This window comes from Eublepharis macularius, chromosome 1, assembly GCF_028583425.1.
Source record: "Eublepharis macularius isolate TG4126 chromosome 1, MPM_Emac_v1.0, whole genome shotgun sequence".
NCBI lineage: Eukaryota > Metazoa > Chordata > Lepidosauria > Squamata > Eublepharidae > Eublepharis > Eublepharis macularius.
In genome coordinates, this window is record NC_072790.1 from 189,328,765 (window position 1) to 189,348,820 (window position 20,056).

The following is a 20,056-nucleotide window of genomic DNA, read 5'->3' on the forward strand; positions in this document are numbered from 1 at the left end:
ATACCAGTCCGCTGCTTTGCCTTGTAAGCGGGAGCCGAGATGTTCAATTTGACTGGCCTCGCTGCCGAAGAGGTGTCCCCACCGGTTGAAGAATTGCACGACTTGCACTAGGAAAAATCCCAGTTTGGAGGGATCCCCATCAAAAGTAGCTTCCAGTTTCACCCAGCCCATCGGGAGGTCTTGCCTCGGAGCCGGTGCTGGGTAGAAGTCCATCGGAAGCATTAATGGCATTTGAGGTACGGGGGGACCCGGTTGTGGTAGCGGCGCTGGTTGCGCTGGCGGCGGCATCACCGGCTGAGCCGGGGGTGGCGGCCTCGGCTGGGCTGGCGATGGCGCCCTCGGCTGGGCCGGCGGTGGTGCCCTCGGCTGGGCCGGTGGCTGCAGCCGTGGTCTGGCAGGCGGCTGCAATCTTGGTCGGGCTGGTGGTGGCAATACCGGAGGTGCTGGCAGTAGCGGTTGAGGTGGAGGTGGCCGTTGCGGTTGAGTAAGGACCGGCCGCTGAGGGGTGGGTTGGTGGGGTCGTAGTGGTGTAGGTCCTACCGGTTGGTTCGGAGGTGGTAACACGGGTTGATCAAGTGGCAAACGTATCGGTTGCTGCAACGGGGTTAATTGCGGTCGAAGCGGAAGGGGCCGCAGAGGCGAAGGTCTGATGGGTGGTGGGCCGCGCGGGCTTGCCCCTCCCGGCGTCGTGATCCTGGGAAGCAGAGGCTGATCTTGAGGTGCCGGTAGGCCGTCCCTCGGGGCTAGTTGAATGGGGACTGCTTCTCGCGGTTGTTGCGGCAATTCCTCCCCAGGAGGAGCCGGAGGCTCTTCCGTCTGAGTCGGCCGAACCGTCGTTGGAGAAGCAGGAGGGGGTATCACCGTCGTCTCGGTTGGACGGGTTGGCCCTTCTTCCCCCTCTCCAGGCAGCTCAGCTGGAGTCTCCTCGGAAGGTGTATCCCCGTCCGATTTAGGGGTTTCCGTTGGAGTCTCTCCGGGTGCCTCAGCTGGAGTATCCCCGCTAGGCGGAATTTCGTCTAATCTAGGGGGTTCCTCGGGCGTTTCCCCCGGTTCTCCAACGTCCTCCACTGGATAGGACATAACGCTTTGGAGGGTGGCTATTTGTACAGCCATTTCTTCAGGTGAAAGCCTCTCTCCTGCCCCCATCGCTGAGATTAGGTGAATGGCATGAGCCAAACTTTCCTCCATATCAATCAGTCTAGCTTCCAACTGTTGCATTCGGCTTGGACCCGGTTGCTCCGTAGCGGAACCTCCCTCGGTTGTACTCACCGGGGAACACGGCCCCCAAGGCGGAGGATCTCCTTGATCGACTCTCGATCTCGCTGCTAGAATTCCTTTGGCTAGACCCGTCACTGCCGAGATGCCGGAATCTACAGCATGGGTGCGACTTTGCATCTGCACCCAACTTTGTTCAGGAACTTCCGTTGGCTCTTTCCATGGAGCAAGTTCCGAATAATCCCAACTCAGGGCGCCGCGGCGGGATGTATTCCCGTCCGTCTGTTCGGTCGTCCTGTTCCAAAACAGCCACGGTTGGCTGCTATCCAGCTCAGGGACAGTCCCTAGGCTTCGGCGCCCGTCCATCGAAACTCTAGGATGTAGTCCTCCGGCCCGGCGCTCTCGCGTTTCTCGGGGTCTGGCTCCCCACTCCGACGGGGTGGGTAACGAGATCAAGGGGAGAGCGGCTGCCGTCGGCCTGGTCCCCTCACTGCCGAGGTCGATGAGAGGCGGTGTAGAAGTCGAAGCTCCGGCCCCGACCGACACCTGTTCTTGAGATTCTTGGGGTTGCGCTGTTCGACTGTCCGGGGACGCATACGGATCAAACAAGGGATCCTTGTCCGGGACTCCCTTGGATTCCGCTGGGCCCGACTCAGGCATGATTGGTAACAAAATGTCAGCTTGTGGCTAGATAAGGCTCTTCCTACAGGTTCCCTTTCAAAAGCAAACAAGAGTCCATTGATTGAATAAGGAAACTTTACTGCAGAAAAGGTCCATTATAGTCCACTGTCCTGAATAGGAGACTCAGGATGGTACACAGTCATTGTTACCAATGAAGGGCAAAGCATGAGGTACAGAGTAACAGTTCCCATCTGCATCAGCCTCCCCCCACAGTTCTCAAAACAACATCTTTCAGTCTTGGGAAGCTGCTCTCCGTCAAGGCCAATGCCTGGTGGAACGGTATTAGACAAAACAGTCTCCTCCGGTGGGAAAGCTGCCTGGGAACTGGTGCACCTGTGGGGAAAGCACTTAGACACTAGAAACATTAGAAAATGGAGTCAGTACAGTTCAAATATACACTGGACCTGACAGCAAACACCCAGGCCTGGGTGAGTTGTGGAACTCTTGTGATATCAGATCACTTGGTAGTTGCTGCTGGTCCTGGCCCCAATGAGTTCTCCCTCAAAAGCAAAAAAAGTCTTTTAAAAGGCCCTGCCCTCCCTCCCATCTTTTACTGACCGAAACCAAAGTTTCAACTGGCAATAGTGTTGTAGTTGCTAGACAGTGGCCACAGAGGGCATTTGCTTCTTAAAACTACAGGTGCTGTTTCTGTTAGTTTGTTTGTTTTTAACCCCCTTCCCCAGTGTATTTTTATTTTTTAAGATTTCAGATTTTTCTGCAAACTTGTGACTTTTCTCAGTCTTGTAGAAAGATCTGATTTATCTTTTTATGGCTTTAGTATCTAGATTTAAGTATCCACAGATTTGTCCATGTTGCGAATTATATATATTGACAAGTGGGAGACCTTCAGTCACGTTAATGCTATGATAGAGAGGAATATCATTTTAATGAAAAAAATTGACATACACTCTTCCTTTAATGCTCAAATAATTTGCTTGGCGAGCCCACATACATGACCAAACTTCACTGGAGAAAGTTGTGTGATCATTGAGTAGCTTGGCCATCCATATTGTTCTGCCAAGTGGTAAGGAAGATTTTGTTACATTAGGTACAGCTGAGTGGTAGAATGGCTGATAAACTGTAGCAATTTGTATTCACTCAGTAATGGATCACATTTTATGGCAATCATCACACTCTTTGTGTAATTTCAAGCTTCAAGTTATGTATTGATTAGAAGGAGCTTTCTTCACATTTTTAAAGATCTACATTAAAAAAGACCCAGTGTCTTGCTCAAATATTTATAATCCAGTGCAGTTCCTGGCTCCTTAAGTTTCCTAATAGAGTAAGGTGAAGGAAATGTAGTACCCAGCCACCATTAGTTAATGAAAATGGAGAAAAAGTGGCCTCTACACTCCTGCTGGTTGACATTTCTGGGAGATAGGATTGGCTGGACTAGTACCTTGATGGAAATGGTGAGCCAGTGACATTACCAATACAAATCTCAACTATAAAAGCCATAGACAGAAGAACTACTGTTGTATATACACCATGGTGTAGTTGTTACAGTACCAAATTAGGACTGGGAGACCTAGTGCTGACCGTGCACCCAACATCCTCTCTTCGCCTAACCAGTCTTATGTGTGGTTGTTCTGAAGATAAAATGGAAGAGAGAAGAATGATAGAAGCTGCATTGAGTTCCTAAGAGGGAAAAAGCAGGGCACAAACAAATGAAAAAACAAACAAACAAACAAACAAATGTTTTTTAAAGTCTTTGAAGAGATCACAGTGCTTGTATTTTCTACTACAATCCAGGTTGTGGTTCTTTATTTGCAATGCATAATTATGTGAGTCAAAAGGCACCAGTGAGTTATGCCCTACTGTGTCTGAATAAAGTGTTAATGTGCTTTCATTACTTTCTTGATTTGTTTTTGTTTATAGATGTCAGCGTTGTAATTGTCATCCTGCAGGAGCCATTAATGGGACTTGTCATCCGATTACTGGACAATGTGTGTGTAAACAATTTGTAACTGGCTCAAAATGTGACAATTGTGTTCCCAATGCTAGTAATTTGGATGTCCACAACCTATTTGGCTGCAGTAAAAGTAAGTGCTGGCTTTAAGAGCATATCTTTCAGTTCAGTGCTCTTACTGGTTTAATGACTATTAAAAATAACTATAATGTTCATAATAGATGCTAATCATTTAGTTTCTAAACACTTTTTCTACCATTATTGATATTTTGCTGTTTCTCAGAGAGACTACATGATACTTTCTATAAAAGACACAGTGTAGGTTCTTGTTTCAGTGAAAGGAAGCCAATTACTAGCAGTGTTCCAGAGGCTTATGGACATAATTCACAATGATGAGACTCAGATATTACTTTCTTTAAAGATTAGCTCCTTCCCTGTACCCCATCATGATTGGCAAATTTGACCAAGTGTGCCTTGTTAATACTGTCATTTGTCTAGTCTGTTGAGATTCTGAGAGCATGCAGAGATACAGTTTTTCTGGCCTCATTTATTATTTTCCCCAGTGGACTTACTGGAATACAGTTTGAAAGCATTGTGTGATCTTTTCTGTTTGCACAGGCACTGGAATTAAATAAATGTTGGGATTATTAGAATTTCTGCCATATACATTAGAGATGATGAGCCAGTTTGGTGTAGTGGTTAAGAGCAGCAGGACTCTAATACGGAGAACCAGTTTTAATTCCCCACTCCTCCATTTGAAGCCAGCTGGGTGACCTTGGGTTGGTCTTCCAGAGCACTCTCAGCCCCACCCACCTCACAGGGTGATTGTTGTGGGGATAATAATAACGTACTTTGTAAACTACTCTGAGTGGGTGTTAAGTTGTCCTGAAGGGCAGTATATATAAATCAAATGTTGTTGTTGTTGCTATGTCACAAAAAAGTGTGTATTTGGAAGTTCAGGGTAGATGCTTGATACTTTATAAAGTGGAGTCAAAATCTCTACTAAAGTTCTAGCCCAATAGGTAATGAATTTACTACGTTCAGCTCTTTTTTCCTATGCCCCCCCTTCCCATGATAGAATGGGGGAACTGGTGGAAAAATGGCTGCTAGATGTGAGGTAGACCTTACAGGCCTCATTCTTAAGGCTTAGGTCAGAGGTCCCCAACCTTTTGAGCCTGTGGGCACCTTTGGAATTCTGACACAGGCTGATGGGCACAACCACAAAATGGTTAAGGGGGGTGGAGACTGGGCTGTAGTATAGGCTTGGGCTTGGCGTAGGTTTTCATTCCTGGCAATGTAGCTGTACTTAGCTGTACTGGATTGCTGAACTTGTGGATTATCAATATTTAACTCATTGTCATAGTACAGCCTGAGCTTGACGAGTCCTCAGAGGAGGAGGAGCTAGAACAGCTGATGCTTGCTGACAGCCTTGCTCCTCCTGAGGAGGAGCAGCCTGCTTCCCAGCAGCCGACCACAGCTGACCGGTCAGATGCTGAATCCCAGCCAGAAGCTCCCCTTCCCCACCCAGAGCCACCAGCCCAGACGCAGCCAGCTTCCTTATCCCCTCCAACATCTCCAGACTATCGAGAGCAACGTCGGTGTAGCAGGGACAGAAGAGACTTACAGACCCGACATCAATCTGCACGCCTCCGGGCTCTGAACAGGCCAGCCTTCTCAGAGGAAGGAGGGGCTTCAGAGGAGGAGACTTGAAGCAGCTGTGCGAGCTGACTGAATACTCTCAGAGTATAAAAGCCAAAGGGAGGGCTCCTTTCAGCGTGGCTTCAACGAGTTCTCTAAGCTGCTACTGTACTGCCTGTGTTTGCTCCTTGGAACTGTCTCTCTGACCTCCGACCCGGCCTGTCCTCGACTACTCCCTTGATTTACGGACTTTGCACATTCCTCGCCTTGCCAGCTGGACCTCGTTAGCTGTCAGCAGCACTCTGCAGACTCGGCAGCCACTGGAAGCAGGACAGTTTGAAGCCACCCAAAACTCTCCAGCATGATGGAGGAAGGCACTACTGTTGCCACTGACCATGTTGCCCAGACCCAGTGGCTGCAGACACAGGTGCAGCAATTAACCCATACCATAGCCTTGTTGTAGCAGCAGGTAACCCTGAGGCCAGGTCCTGCACCTCCCTGGAAATGCCCAGTGCAGCCTCCAGAGAAGTTTGCAGGGAATGTTGAAGAGTTCCCTGTATTCCTGGCACAGTGTCAGCTCTACATGGAGCTGCAGGCTCAAGATTTTCCTGATGACAAGACCAAGGTCGGTTTTATATTAAGCCTCTTAACGGGAAATGCTGCCAAATGGGTGACACCTTTACTGCTCATGAATTCACCACTGCTGAGTAGTCTTGCTGATTTTGTGGTGCACTTGAAGGCTATCTTTGCAGACCCTCTGAAGGCAGAGCGGGCCAACCGCCGCATTCGGCAGCTGCGGCAGGAGCCAGGTACTCTGAGGGACTATACCACTGACTTCCAGCTATTGGCACAGGACCTGGGCTGGAATGAGGCCGCACTCATGGACCAGTACCTGGAGGGATTGTCTGAGGAGATGCTGGATGAGGTGGCCCGAGTTGAGCGCCCTCCAAATCTCCCAGCCCTGATCTTACTCTGCCTGCGTATCGACGGTCGCCTGGAGAGTCGACGGCAAGGCCGCAAGGAAGTACATTGCCACTCCGAAAGCCAACCACCTGCTGTGGGATCCAGCCCCTGCTCCTCCTTGTCCCAAAGCCTGACCCTGGTGTCCAGGGAAGTGGAAGCCTCGGCTGTCAGCATTACACCCCAGGGTTTGAGGGGAGGCCACCCCTATCATTCTGGACCCCCCATAGAACACCAAAAGCCTCCTGATATTGGGCCCCAGCATCTTCTGATCCCCATGAAGCTGCAGCTACCAGAGGGGCGCTGGTTGTTGGTGTACGCCATGGTGGATTCTGGAGCCTCCCAGTCCTACATGGATGCCCAATTTGTCAGGCAACACCAAGTGCCGACATGTACCAAAAAGACACCAATTCTGGTGGAAGCCATTGATGGTCGGCCTCTGTGCTCGGGTCCAGTTACTCAGGAAACCCACCTTCTAGTTCTGCACATAGGGAACCATCAGGAGCAGCTCAGCTTTGACATCGCTGCCATGCCTCGCTTCCCGGTAGTGCTGGGGATGTCCTGGTTGAAGAAGCATGACCCCTTGATTGAGTGGAGCAAGAAGAACCTGTGCTTCCAGACCCCATGTCCCCATGAGGCGCCCTCTGTGCTCCTGGGAGGGAGCACCAGTTCAGATCTGTCTGCACTCCCAGCCAAATATGCAGAGTTCCAGGATGTCTTCCAAGAGAAAGGCGCCGACCGGTTGCCCCCACACCGGCCATATGATTGTGCCATCCACCTTATTCCTGATGCCCCCTTGCCCAGTGGGCGGTTGTATTCCCTATCAGAACCTGAGCGAAAAGCCCTACAAGAGTTTTTGGCCAAGAATTTGCAAAGAGGATTCATCCATCCATCCACTTCCCCTACCTCAGCCCCTGTCTTGTTTGTAAAAAAGAAATCCGGGGAATTGCGCCTATGTAATGATTACCGGGCCCTCAATCGCATCACCATCAGGGACCACTACCCACTGCCACTGATCCCAGAACTATTGGACCGATTACGGGGGGCCCAAAGGAACACCAAGCTTGATCTGCGAGGCGCCTACAATTTGGTGCGTATACGCCCTGGAGATGAGTGGAAGACTGCGTTTGGTACCCGGTATGGCCAGTATGAGTACTTAGTCATGCCCTTTGGCCTCTGTAATGCCCCAGCTGTGTTCCAGCGCTTCATGAATGATGTCTTCCGGGACTTGCTGGATCACTTTGCGATAATTTACCTTGATGACATCCTGATCTTCTCCCAGGACCCCGCTGAACACACCAAACATGTTCAGGCTGTCCTCCAACGCCTGAGGCAACATGGCCTGTATGCTAAGTTGGAGAAGTGTGCATTTGACTTAGACACTGTAGAATTTCTAGGGCATCTCATCACCCCACAGGGCATAAGGATGGACCCCCAAAAGGTGGAGGCGGTGCTGTCTTGGCAGGCACCTCGAAATCGGAAAGACATTCAGAGGTTCCTCGGCTTCGCCAACTACTATCGGCAATTCATCCCAAACTTTGCCCTCCTAACAGTGCCCCTCACCCAGTTGCTACGGCCCTGAGAACCCTTCCGCTGGACAGTAGAAGCGCAACAGGCCTTCCAGCAGCTAAAAACCCGGTTTGCAACGGAACCGCTCCTACGTTACCCGGACCCAAGCTTACCCTTTGTGGTCAAGACTGATGCTTCCAGTGTCTCAGTTGGCGCAGTGTTATCCCAGCAAGACACTGCCACGGGCCCTCTGCGACCCTGTGCCTACTACTCTCGGCAACTCAACGCCGCCGAAAAAAACTACACCATCTGGGAGAGGGAGCTCCTGGCGATTAAATCAGCGTTTGAGGTCTGGCGGCACCACCTGGAAGGTGCCCGGCACCCTGTGCAAGTTCGCACAGACCACCGGAATCTTGAGTATCTACAGACTGCTCATAGATTGAACCAGAGGCAGATTCGATGGTCCCTGTTTTTCTCCCGTTTTAACTTTACCATTACCTACATTCCCAGCTCTCAGAACAAGTGGGCAGATGCCCTCTCTCGAAAACCTGAGTTTGCTTCCCCGTCCCTCGAGGAGCCGCTTCTATCCACAGTTCTACTGCCGGAAGTGTTTGCTGCCGTGCCTCCCACTGCCTCGCTCCAGGAGCGGATCCAGGAACAACAGCCACGTGACCCCTTCGCCATGAAGATTCTCCAGTGTCTTCGTGATCCTACGCAGAATTCCCCCAGGGGTTACAGAGAGCAGGCGGGGATGCTCACCCACCAAGACCGGGTCTATGTGCCACCGGGGCCACTACGGGCCGAAGTCCTGCAACTAGTGCATGACACCGAACCCGCGGAACACTTTGGTCGGTATAAGACAGCGCATCTGCTGACCCGGGAGTTTTGGTGGCCCCATGTACAGACCGATGTAGCCCAGTACGTAGCCTCCTGCAGCACCTGCAGGCGAGCCAAAGATCCCCCTGGCAGGCCCACAGGACTATTGCTTCCCCTGCCCACTCCTAATGGCCCCTGGAAAGCTGTATCCGTGGACTTCATCACAGACCTCCCTACTTCTGCAGGGAACACAAGCATCCTGGTGGTGGTGGACCTCCTGACTAAGATGGCTCACTTTGTTCCTTGTTCCAGACTCCCAACTGCCCGTGAAACTGCCCAGCTGTACTTACACCATGTTTTCCACCTCCATGGATTGCCAGAACACCTGATCTCCGATCGGGGGACCCAGTTCACCTCCCGCTTCTGGCGCACCCTACACAACCTACTGGGCACCCAAGTACACTTATCTTCTGCTTATCACCCCCAGTCTGATGGCCAGACGGAACGCACCAATGCCACACTGGAACAGTATCTCAGGTGCTATGTAAACCACCAGCAGGATGACTGGGCCCCGCTGCTCCCCCTGGCGGAGTTTGCATACAACAACTCAGTGCATACCTCAATCCGTCAGACCCCGTTCATGGCAAATTATGGGTACCATCCCCGGTTTTTCCCGCCGGTCATGCCCACTGCACCAGTACCAGCTGTCAACGACTTTGTGGAGGAATTGCAGGCACTGCATAAGGTCCTGCAGGACCAACTACACCAGGCCAAAGAGGCATACAAAGAGGGTGCAGATCGTAGGCGTCAGCCAGGAGAGACTGTCAAGGTTGGGGACAAGGTGTGGCTCTCAACTCGACACCTCCAAAGTCAGAGGCCCTCCCGAAAGTTGGATGCCCGCTTTATTAGCCCATTCCTAGTTACTGCCCAAATCAACCCCGTGTCCTACCGGTTACAGCTACCCTCTACGCTCCATATCCATCCTGTGTTTCATTGGTCCCTCCTTGTTCCCATTGCACCCCCACATCCTCTCCGAGACCCAGAGGCGCCACCACTACCTGTCATGATAGAGGGCCAGGAGGAATATGAAGTAGCGCAAATATTGGACTCCAGACGACGACGTGGTCAACTGCAGTATCTGGTGGACTGGAAGGGGTACGGACCCGAGGACCGCTCCTGGGAACCTGCGGAGAATCTTCATGCCCCCGACTTGGTGCGCCGCTTCCACCGGGCCTATCCACGGAAACCGGCCCCATCCAGTGAGGGGGGCCCTGGGGGAGGGGATGGTGTCATAGTACAGCCTGAGCTTGACGAGTCCTCAGAGGAGGAGGAGCTGGAACAGCTGACGCTTGCTGACAGCCTTGCTCCTCCTGAGGAGGAGCAGCCTGCCTCCCAGCAGCCGACCACAGCTGACCGGTCAGATGCTGAATCCCAGCCAGAAGCTCCCCTTCCCCACCCAGAGCCACCAGCCCAGACGCAGCCAGCTTCCTTATCCCCTCCAACATCTCCAGACTATCGAGAGCAACGTCGGCGTAGCAGGGACAGAAGAGACTTACAGACCCGACGTCAATCTGCACGCCTCCGGGCTCTGAACAGGCCAGCCTTCTCAGAGGAAGGAGGGGCTTCAGAGGAGGAGACTTGAAGCAGCTGTGCGAGCTGACTGAATACTCTCAGAGTATAAAAGCCAAAGGGAGGGCTCCTTTCAGCGTGGCTTCAACGAGTTCTCTAAGCTGCTACTGTACTGCCTGTGTTTGCTCCTTGGAACTGTCTCTCTGACCTCCGACCCGGCCTGTCCTCGACTACTCCCTTGATTTACGGACTTTGCACATTCCTCGCCTTGCCAGCTGGACCTCGTTAGCTGTCAGCAGCACTCTGCAGACTCGGCAGCCACTGGAAGCAGGACACTCATGCAGTTCTAGACTCATGCAGTGAAGTAATTGAGATCTACCTGTCAGAACCTGACACACGGTAACCCCTGGCCTATGTGTTCAGGAGCATCATTTCTGCCAGGTTGCACAGGACTAGCAGTTTCCAAGAAATTACTTTGTGTTTCTAATTCATACCAAAAGTTTTATATCTGTAATTTCAAGGAACACAATAATCCTTTCCTTACAACCCCCTTCTTTCCTGATAGTTCTCAAGGTGCTGTTTCCAGCAGCGTTGACATGACTTGACTACCCTAGCCTGGAGATTCCCCTCTCCATAGAAATAAATGGCTGTGCACATGTCACAATCACAAGTGATGGGTTGGATTCAGCACAGAGTTTCTGTGGGCACAAGAGCTTCCATCCATAGAAAATGACTTTTTTGGCTCTCTCTCCTCCTTCAGCAGCTTAAAATGACCCTTATATTTCTGAGGGTGTTTTGGTCTGCCGCTGGACAGCACAGCCAAAGTCACTCTACACAGGCAAAAGGTTCATCTGTGGAACCTTTACATAGGATCCAGCCCAGTAGCTCTGATTACTAATCTTCTGTAAGCAACAGCATAGGTACACCAGAGACTGCAGAGCTATGTTGTATTCAGTACCTCTCTGACAAATCAGAAACTTCTTTTAAAATAGTGAGGATTAAATGACTCCCCACCCCCGGGGGAGGGGGGGCAGGGACTGTCAACAGATCCTGATGTATGTACAAATCTTGTGTGTGCACACATTTAGATACAGCAAGGCACAACCTAATTTTGGCTGGATTTCTATAATGATACGTTGCCGGTGTTCCTCTCTTTAATATGAAATTTGTAGCTCAAAACTGCAGATGTTAGCATTGATACAAAATGTGAGTGAGATAATAATCTGATGTAATGGCAGCAAGATCATTAATTGTTATCTACATTAAACATTTTAAAATGTGGGCCATCTCTTTTGACAAAGATATGATATAATACTTCTTATTTCTCCATCAGTATAAGTCATGTTTTCTATCGTGCTTTGTTAGATGAAATTATGCAGACATCATAATGAGTTGGATGGAAGTGCATCTTCTGAAAAAGCAACATACTATTATATTTCAAACTCTGAATTAATCCACAATGATGAATGGAAATCATAAAAGGAAGCGTAGAGATAGTTCCACTGAGGAGGGCAAAGGGGGCCTAATCGCCCTGTCCTCCCTCTTCCATCTTTGCTGTGCTGAAGGAATAAACTAGAAGGGGGATTTCACTCCCTTTTCTTTCTTCACAGCAGCCCTCCAATCCATGAAGCTATCACTCTGCACAGGCTATTACTCTACACATGAGGCCACACAGGCATCCATTCTTGGGGTCAGATAGGACTGTTGGGAAGAGGAGACCATGAGAAAAATCTGTAATGTTTGTGCTCATCAACTGCTGTATCCAACCCATGTGTTCAAATCCCCACTGTTTCATAAAATCAACTGGGTAACCCCAGGCCAGTCACTCTTCCTTAGCCTAACCTAGATCAAGATGAGTAGCTGTGCTAGTCTGTCTGTGACAGTAGAAAAGAGCAAGAGTCCAGTTGCACCTATAAGACTAACAAAATTTGTGGTAGGGTATGAGCTTTTGTGAGTCACACCTTGCTTCTTCAGAAGAAGCCTAACTCATTTCTTAGAGCTGCTGAGAGGATAAAATAGAAGAGACAAAAAGCATGTCAACATGAGGCCCCTCGAAAAATGTAATATATATGGATTGTCTCCTTTGGCATACGAGTTTGTTTTTGAAACTAGAATAAAGGTTCCCTGGTACAATTCAACAGAATGTATTGCTTTTATTTCTGATATACAAGCCACATATTTACAACAGGAAAAAATTCTGTAGCAGAGTAAATATTTTGTTAAATAATGGGCTTCAGTTTACCGTATGTATTTAATAGCTGACTTTGCTGCAAAAATATGTCATTATTTTATTTCAGCTCCTTCCCAGCAACCTCCACCAAGAGGACAAGTTCTAAATTCTTCTGCTATCAGACTTTCTTGGAATCCACCTGATTCTCCAAATTCTAACTGGTTAACTTACGATCTCTACAGAAATGGCAGTGGAATCTATACAGTGGGGGACCATTACCCTTACAGTGAGTGCTTATGAGTACTACATATGTACATTTTACATTTAAAATAGATTCTTCTTCATCTTTTTATGCACTTGCACTTGGGATAGTATTATCCAGTTGTTCTTCCATATGTGTGCTAAAAATAATCTCTTGGATCTGATTTTTCACAAACTAGAACTTCCCCTCCCTCCTTGTTTTTAAGAAATATAACAATATATTATGACAGGTGGGGAAAAAGTCCAGTCTGCTTATTTTATTTATGGTAAGAGCCAGTGTAGCGTAGTGGTTGGTGTTGGAATGGATCTGGAAGACCCAGTTTTAATCCTTCAGTCTGAGAGTGTATGACTGCCCTAAGGTTAAGAAGCTTCCACAGCAGGATAACTTGCGTCACAGGTTGTTTGAGGATAAACTAAACAGTCATTTTGTGTCCCATTGGAGAGAAAATCAGGATATCAATATATAAATAAATGTGGAAAGGATGATAGTGACATTTTTAAATAGATGACTTAAAATGTCACATGATCTAACAAGAACATGTTCTTAAGATTGTTCTTAAAAGCACTGCTTTCACTTGGTATTGAGACTCCAGTGGTGGTTGGGGGGATGAATTTCCAGTGGGAGGGAGTTCATTGCTGTGTAGCTCTAGAGATGGGCACGAACCGAAATACGAACCAAAATTAAGCACAAACCAGGCCGGTTCATGGTTTGTGAACCATGGTTTGTCAGATCCCATTTCTGATGAACCGCCACGAACTTTAGGCTGGTTTGTTTGGTTCATTTTTTGGTTCATGACTGCAGACAGCCTGTTGCCAATCAATCAGTTTCCTAGGCAACAGGGGATAGACTTCCTGCAGACCTTCTGCTGACCTGGAAGTGACCTTCTTCTGGCCCAGAAGTGACCTTCTGCTGATCTGGAAGTGACTTTCTGCTGGCCTGGAAGTGACCTTCTGCTGACCTGGAAGTGATATTTTTCTGACCCGGATGTGACGTGTTCACGAACCAAATGAACTGGTTCGTGAACCAGGGGCAGGTTAGTGAAAGTTCGTGATTTGTGGTTCGTGAAATTTGACGAACCACGATCCACATGGTTCGGGGTTTTTTTGGTTTGTGCCCATCTCTAGTAGCTACTCACTTCAGTTCTCTATTTGAGTTGTTCACAAAGAAGGGCTTCTAGGTAGATTTACCAAGAGCCAGGCCAGCACAGTCCCACAAAGATACTCCTTGTCTCCCATAAAATCCAGATCCAATCCAAATATCGTATAAAATATTTTACATCACTTACTTGATTTCATAAGCCATGAAGGAAACCGGAGCTCACAGAAATTTGCCCTTCCTTCAGCTCCCCAACCCTCAAGGAAGATTTTAACGTATAGGTAGGTTATGTGAGTATCCTTTAGTTATCCCAAAGGATCCTGACCATTTAGGGCTTTAAAAAGTAAAGTGAACACTTTAAACAGGGCCTGGAAACAGACTGACGAACAATATAGGTATCATACCACTGGCATATTGTGAGCCCTGTGCTGAGGAGGTAAGAAAATTATAATTATGTTCATACAATTGTACAGGGCAATTCTTTTAGATTAGTGTTCTGACACTGTTTCAAGGTAGTGCTACCATAAATGAGCAGCTGCTCTTAAACTGTTAACTCCCTACTGGTTGCTTAATCATAGACTTATACAGACTGTTCAACAAATCATTATTTTCTAAAGCCACAACTGTTCTTTTTCTTTTTTTAAAAAAATTACCTTTCTGACATTTTCTGACAATCATGATAATTAATGATGTGAAAATAATCTACTATTTGGCATTTGAACACTAAGAAAAATTTGCTAATGCTGTCAGATCCTTATGTTTATGACTTTATTCTCTGTATGTATATAGCATCTATAATACACACAAGGGACACCACCTAAGTGCAACTGCGTGCGAACGGGCCTCAGTACTAAATGAGAGTTTAAAATTACAGATGTGGAAGCATTGAACTTTTCAAGGAAAATTAACAATAGTCTCCAAACCTGGACTGATGATTTGACTGATGGCTTTGCAACATTACAGTAAAATGATTTTAAAGTTCTTCTGTTTGAAGCAAAGGACACAGAGTATATAAACTATGAGATAACTGAGAAAAACAAGTGTCTTAAAAGACACAGCAACCTATTTATCAACCCAATCATACAATATTGATCTTAACTGATATCAGGCATTTTCCGATTTCCCATTTTTTTTCTCCTTCTGTTCCTGACATTCACTCAGTGCTATATTCCAATTCTCTTTCATTCTAGTTTAACTAGGAAAATTCCTAATTCTGGAATTGGAATATGTGCAGTTTGCTACAGCAAACAACTGGTCCCAGTCCACATAATTGAGGGTGAGTCGAAAGGGCTGGAGTGAGCGAGCTGTGCTGTGCTGGTTAGTGACCCCTTTCTGTGGGCTTAGCATGAGGGAGGAGGATTCACAGCAACCACCTTCCCTCTTAGCTAGTCATGTCTTTGTTAGATCATTCCCTTTATTCTTGTTCTGTGGGTTGGCTGGCAACAAAGGGACTTATGGGGTTAAGGCTTCTCCCCACTGCCCCTATAAAACACCACACAGTAAAAATTGCCATATACCCATACAAGCACACCAAGTTTATTTTTTGTAGTGTTTTATCGATGTGCAAGTACTTATCAATAACCCAGAACAGGAAAAAAAATTAAGTCATCTGAAGGAACTTGCATTCTACACATACACGCATACTCACGCATGCACACATACACACACACAGACATTGGCAAGGACTAGGGGTGTGCAAGGAAAAAACTTTCGGCTTTCTTGTTTCGGGATTACCCGAAACAAGATTCTCTACCGTCATTAGCCGAAAGCCGAAACAAGAATCTCTTTCGGGATTCGGGATTCGGCATTATTTCGGCATTCTTTCGGGATTCTTTCGGGTTTTTTTGCTGGGAAAATGCCTCCGTCTTTCAGGACGCCTGGAGGAGGCATTTTCCCACCAAATAAGCCCAAAATTGGTGGGGACCTTCTTCTAACCCTTCTCTAACAACTACCCAAGTTTCAGACAGATTGGACTTTGGGGGGCCATGTTATGGCCCCCCAAAGCAGGTCCCCCCATCCTCCCCATAAGAAAGCAAAGGAGCAGCATATTGTTAGCATGCTGCTGCTGATCTCTCTTCATTATTTCCTATGGGGAAAAAATGAAGAGGCAGGCTTCCTTTGCCAGGGGTGGCATTTTGCATGCAAAATGCCCCCCAGCCCTCAGGGGCCCTTCTACCACCCCTCCTCCCACCCCCCACCAAGGCTCAGCCTGCTCCCACTTGGGGGGGCCATTTCATGGCCTCCCCAAGTAGGTGCTCTAATCTCTACCACTGACAGCTGGGGGAGGCTTGTGTTGCCAGGGGTGGCATTTTGCATGCAAAATGCCCCCCAACCCTCTGGGGCCCTTCTCCCACCCCTCCTCCCACCCCCCACCAAGGCTCAGCCAGCTCCCACTTGGGGGGGGGCATTTCATGGCCTCCCCAAGTAGGTGCTCTCAGCCCCTAAAGTCCACCCCTCACAGCCCCACACAAACCCAGTTCCCCCACCCCAGCTGCCACACACAGACCCAAATCCCCCCAGTAGCCCCTCACAGACCCAAATCCACCCCCACCTGCCCCACACCCACCATAACCCCAGGAACAGGCTGGCCTGCCCTCCCCTTTTGGGAACCCCTAAACTCTCTTTCCCAGGGCAGTTCTGCACAGACAAGGGGTGCCACAATGGTGGCAGTGCCAAATCGTCCCTGGGAAAGAGCACCTGCCCTGGCACACAGACAACCACCCCCCTGACCCCCCCACCACCCGCAGAGAAGGCTGGCCAGCCTGCCCCATTGTTCCCTATGCTGGGAACCAACCTCCCATCAAAGAAGGGAACACAGACACACAATCATTAAGTTTAAAAAACCTTTATTTTCTCATTTTCAAATTACAAGTGGTCAACAAATCACAACATATTACACTTATTGTCCCTCATAGCACAACACAACACAATTAACTACACATCAGAGAATCTTAAACACAATTTTTTTTTTGAAATGGACAAACAGTAAAGTTTTGAACATTACAACAGGTCACATAGTGAGCGGGCACAACAGGGCATGGAAACAGAAGATGATCATAATAACTACCAGCCTAATACAACTCTCCCTCCATAACATGACTTAATGGGGGGGAACCACAGCAACAAAATCCCCCCCCCAACCCTCTGGGGCCCTTCTCCCACCCTTCCTCCCATCCCCCCACCAAGGCTCAGCCTGCTCCCACTTGGGGGGGCCATTTCATGGCCTCCCCAAGTGGGTGCTCTGCTCTCATCTCTACCACTGACAGCTGGGAGAGGCTTGTCTTGCCAGGGGTGGCATTTTGCATGCCAAATGCCACCCTCACCCTCAGGTGCCCTTCTCCCACCCTTCCCCCCACCCCCCACCACATGCATTCCTTGACAATCAAGAAATCTGGAGTTAAATATAATGTGCATGTAAGTCCCTCAAAGACAGAAGCAATATGGAGGTAATGACCCATTTGATTTCCACAACCTCAGACACAATTAGGGATCCGTTTCCCCTTGGTGGGGGATCCCCCACTCTCACCTATCACCCCGAAGGGGGAAAGTCAGTGAATGAGCCTTCAAGGTACGCTCCAGGGGCTGCTGCCGTGATGTCACTGATGTCATCTGGCTGCCCTGAGAGTATGCCTGTGCTTTGCAGTGGGCTGATTTGGGCCCTACAGGCCAAAGCAGGATCCCTTGTGGCCCAAATCTGCCTGCTGTGAATTGTGCGTGCTCCCCAGCCTTGTGTGATGATCACATCACCTCCTAGAACAGACATCATCATGCCAGAGCATTGCCATTAAATGATCATGCGTGTGTGAACAGACCCTAAGTATCCTGTAGGCTTCAGTGATGGTATAGTAATGTTTTCACTCACATTATAGAGAGAGAGAGAGACAGAGAAGGGGGGGAGGCACTGAAGCTAGATTATTTCTTCTATTTTACTGTCCCCTTCCAAAGCCAGGGTGGCATTGGCACAATGCCCCCCTCCCCCCGGCCAGAGCCTTAGTACCAGTATGCATTGACAGGCCCATGCATCATAGTCCTTTTTGAGACCCAGCCAAGTTGTGCCTTTTGGAGAAAAATGTTCAAGTTGCTGGTGGGGGTATGAACAATTTTTAGATATCCACTGTAGTGCAATGGCTAGAGAGTTGGTCTAGAATCTGGCAGACTCTGATTCTGTGCCTTGTAGGCTTGATGGATGTTCTTGGCTCAGCCTAAGTAAACAATTGTGTTGTGTTTTCCAGAGGCAGTCTACGTGATTTTGGGGCCCTGGACAAATGTTCTGGACGGGGCCCCAGAACCAGTGCCGCCCCACCACTGGCTCCTTGCCAAGGCCAAGCAATTTGGTCACCTAGGCCCCAGATAGAGTGGGCAGGAGTGCGTTGTTTCCTTCCTCCCCCCCCTCCACCCCCTCCAACAACTAAGAAGGCCATCGGTGGAGTCACTCCAATGTGAGGCATGGAGCAGCTGTCTATTGTTAGCCTGGTTGTGATGAGGGTGAAACAAATCAAGGGAGAACAGCAATGTGTAAACCACTCTAGGTTCCCATGGGGGAGAAAACCGGGGCATAAGATAAACCTTTAATTTGGTGGGGAGGGGGTATATACATTTTATGTGTATGTGTCTGTATGTTTTATGCATTCAAATCACTTGTGGTGTACTTTAGAATTATATTGAGCTCCACAGTATCCCAAAAACCTTGTCCATGTATTGCAAACCGAAGTCAATCTACCACATCTAGGGTATTCTTCTTTTCCCTACTGCCTTCAATTTTTCTTAGCATTATTGTCTTTTCTAGTGAACCTTGTCTTCTCATGATGTGACATAAGCACTATCATCAATTGATATCTTCAAGGGAGAAAGCAGGCCTGATTTGGTCTGGATGCCACTTACATGTCTTTTTCGGAGTCCATGGTACATGTAAATTGAAACTTTCTTCCCACTTCACAGTGTGAATGCTTTTTCCTCCTATGAGCTTTGTCTAAATTTTACTGTACTGATACTGCTCATTTGGCCAAAAGGCCTGCCCTTGATCAATGCCACATTAAATACTTCATAATAAAAAAATGTTTTTAGAACCATTTAAAAGTGTCCTTAAGTGCCATACGCTGATTTAAAAAAACATAAGCTAAATGTTTGGGAACACAACCAGATATGTGAATGACTGAAATGCAGCCCAATCCCACTGCTACTTAAAATCCATTTTTGATGGAGGTCTGGATTGTCTTACATTGGTGTCATTGGGCTTGGAATCAGGAACCTGGAAGCGTTCCATGGGGGCTACAACTTTCATGCCAAGGCTAAGAGGGTGGGAACGGGATCTCTCTGGGGTGGCAAACTCTGGCCTTGGAAGTTACTGGCAATTTGGGGGTGGGACTTGTGGAAAGGAAAATCTGAGTAGGGATCTCCCCCAGAATCCATGGTCCGCATTTGCCCTCTAAAGAGATTGCCCTTGGAAGCAGCCAGTTTCTCTGTAGGGAACTACTCTCTCTAACCTGAACTCAAGCCCAACCAGGAGTTTGGCAGCCCTAGGAAAATTTCAGAAAAAGATGGCAAAGGAGGGCCAGCAACTGATAGAGGCATGGAAGCCCACACCAGGACAGTAGCAGGGGCCTACTTGGGCACAAGGGACAACCAGTGCTCTCATCCCCCATAGTCCACTCCTTACAGCCCCACACAAACCCAGTTCCCCCACCCCAGCTGCCACACACAGACCCAAATCCTCCACTCAGCCCCTCTCAGAACCAAAACCACCCTCAGCTGCCCCACACCCAGTACCCCAGGAACAGGCTGGCCAGCCTGCCCCATTGTTCCCTATGCTGGGAACCAACCTCCCATCAAAGAAGGGAACACAGACACACAATCATTAAGTTTAAAAAACCTTTATTTTCTCATTTTCAAATTACAAGTGGTCAACAAATCACAACATATTACACTTATTGTCCCTCATAGCACAACACAACACAATTAACTACACATCAGAGAATCTTAAACACAATTTTTCTTTTGAAATGGACAAACAGTAAAGTTTTGAACATTACAGCAGGTTACATAGTGAGCGGGCACAACAGGGCATGGAAACAGAAGATGATCATAACTACCAGCCTAATACAACTCTCCCTCCATAACATGACTAAATGGGTGGGGGAACCACTGCAACAGGGTCCAGCAGAACCTATGTCATTTCCTGTGGCTGTGCTTTCAGTTCAGACACACAAAGCTGAACTGGGCACTTCCAAGGCAC

At 48.4% G+C, this 20,056-nt stretch overlaps 1 protein-coding gene across 1 annotated transcript in view; it reads left to right on the top strand.

Moving 5' to 3' along the window:
- Positions 1–20,056, top strand: part of USH2A (usherin) — an 843,391-nt gene that overhangs the window by 173,537 nt on the left and 649,798 nt on the right. Inside the window, exons 14-15 of the mRNA XM_054970549.1 lie at positions 3,775–3,938; positions 12,595–12,753. Of these exons, the coding sequence (XP_054826524.1) occupies positions 3,775–3,938; positions 12,595–12,753 (323 nt within the window). The remainder of the gene's footprint in view (positions 1–3,774; positions 3,939–12,594; positions 12,754–20,056) is intronic.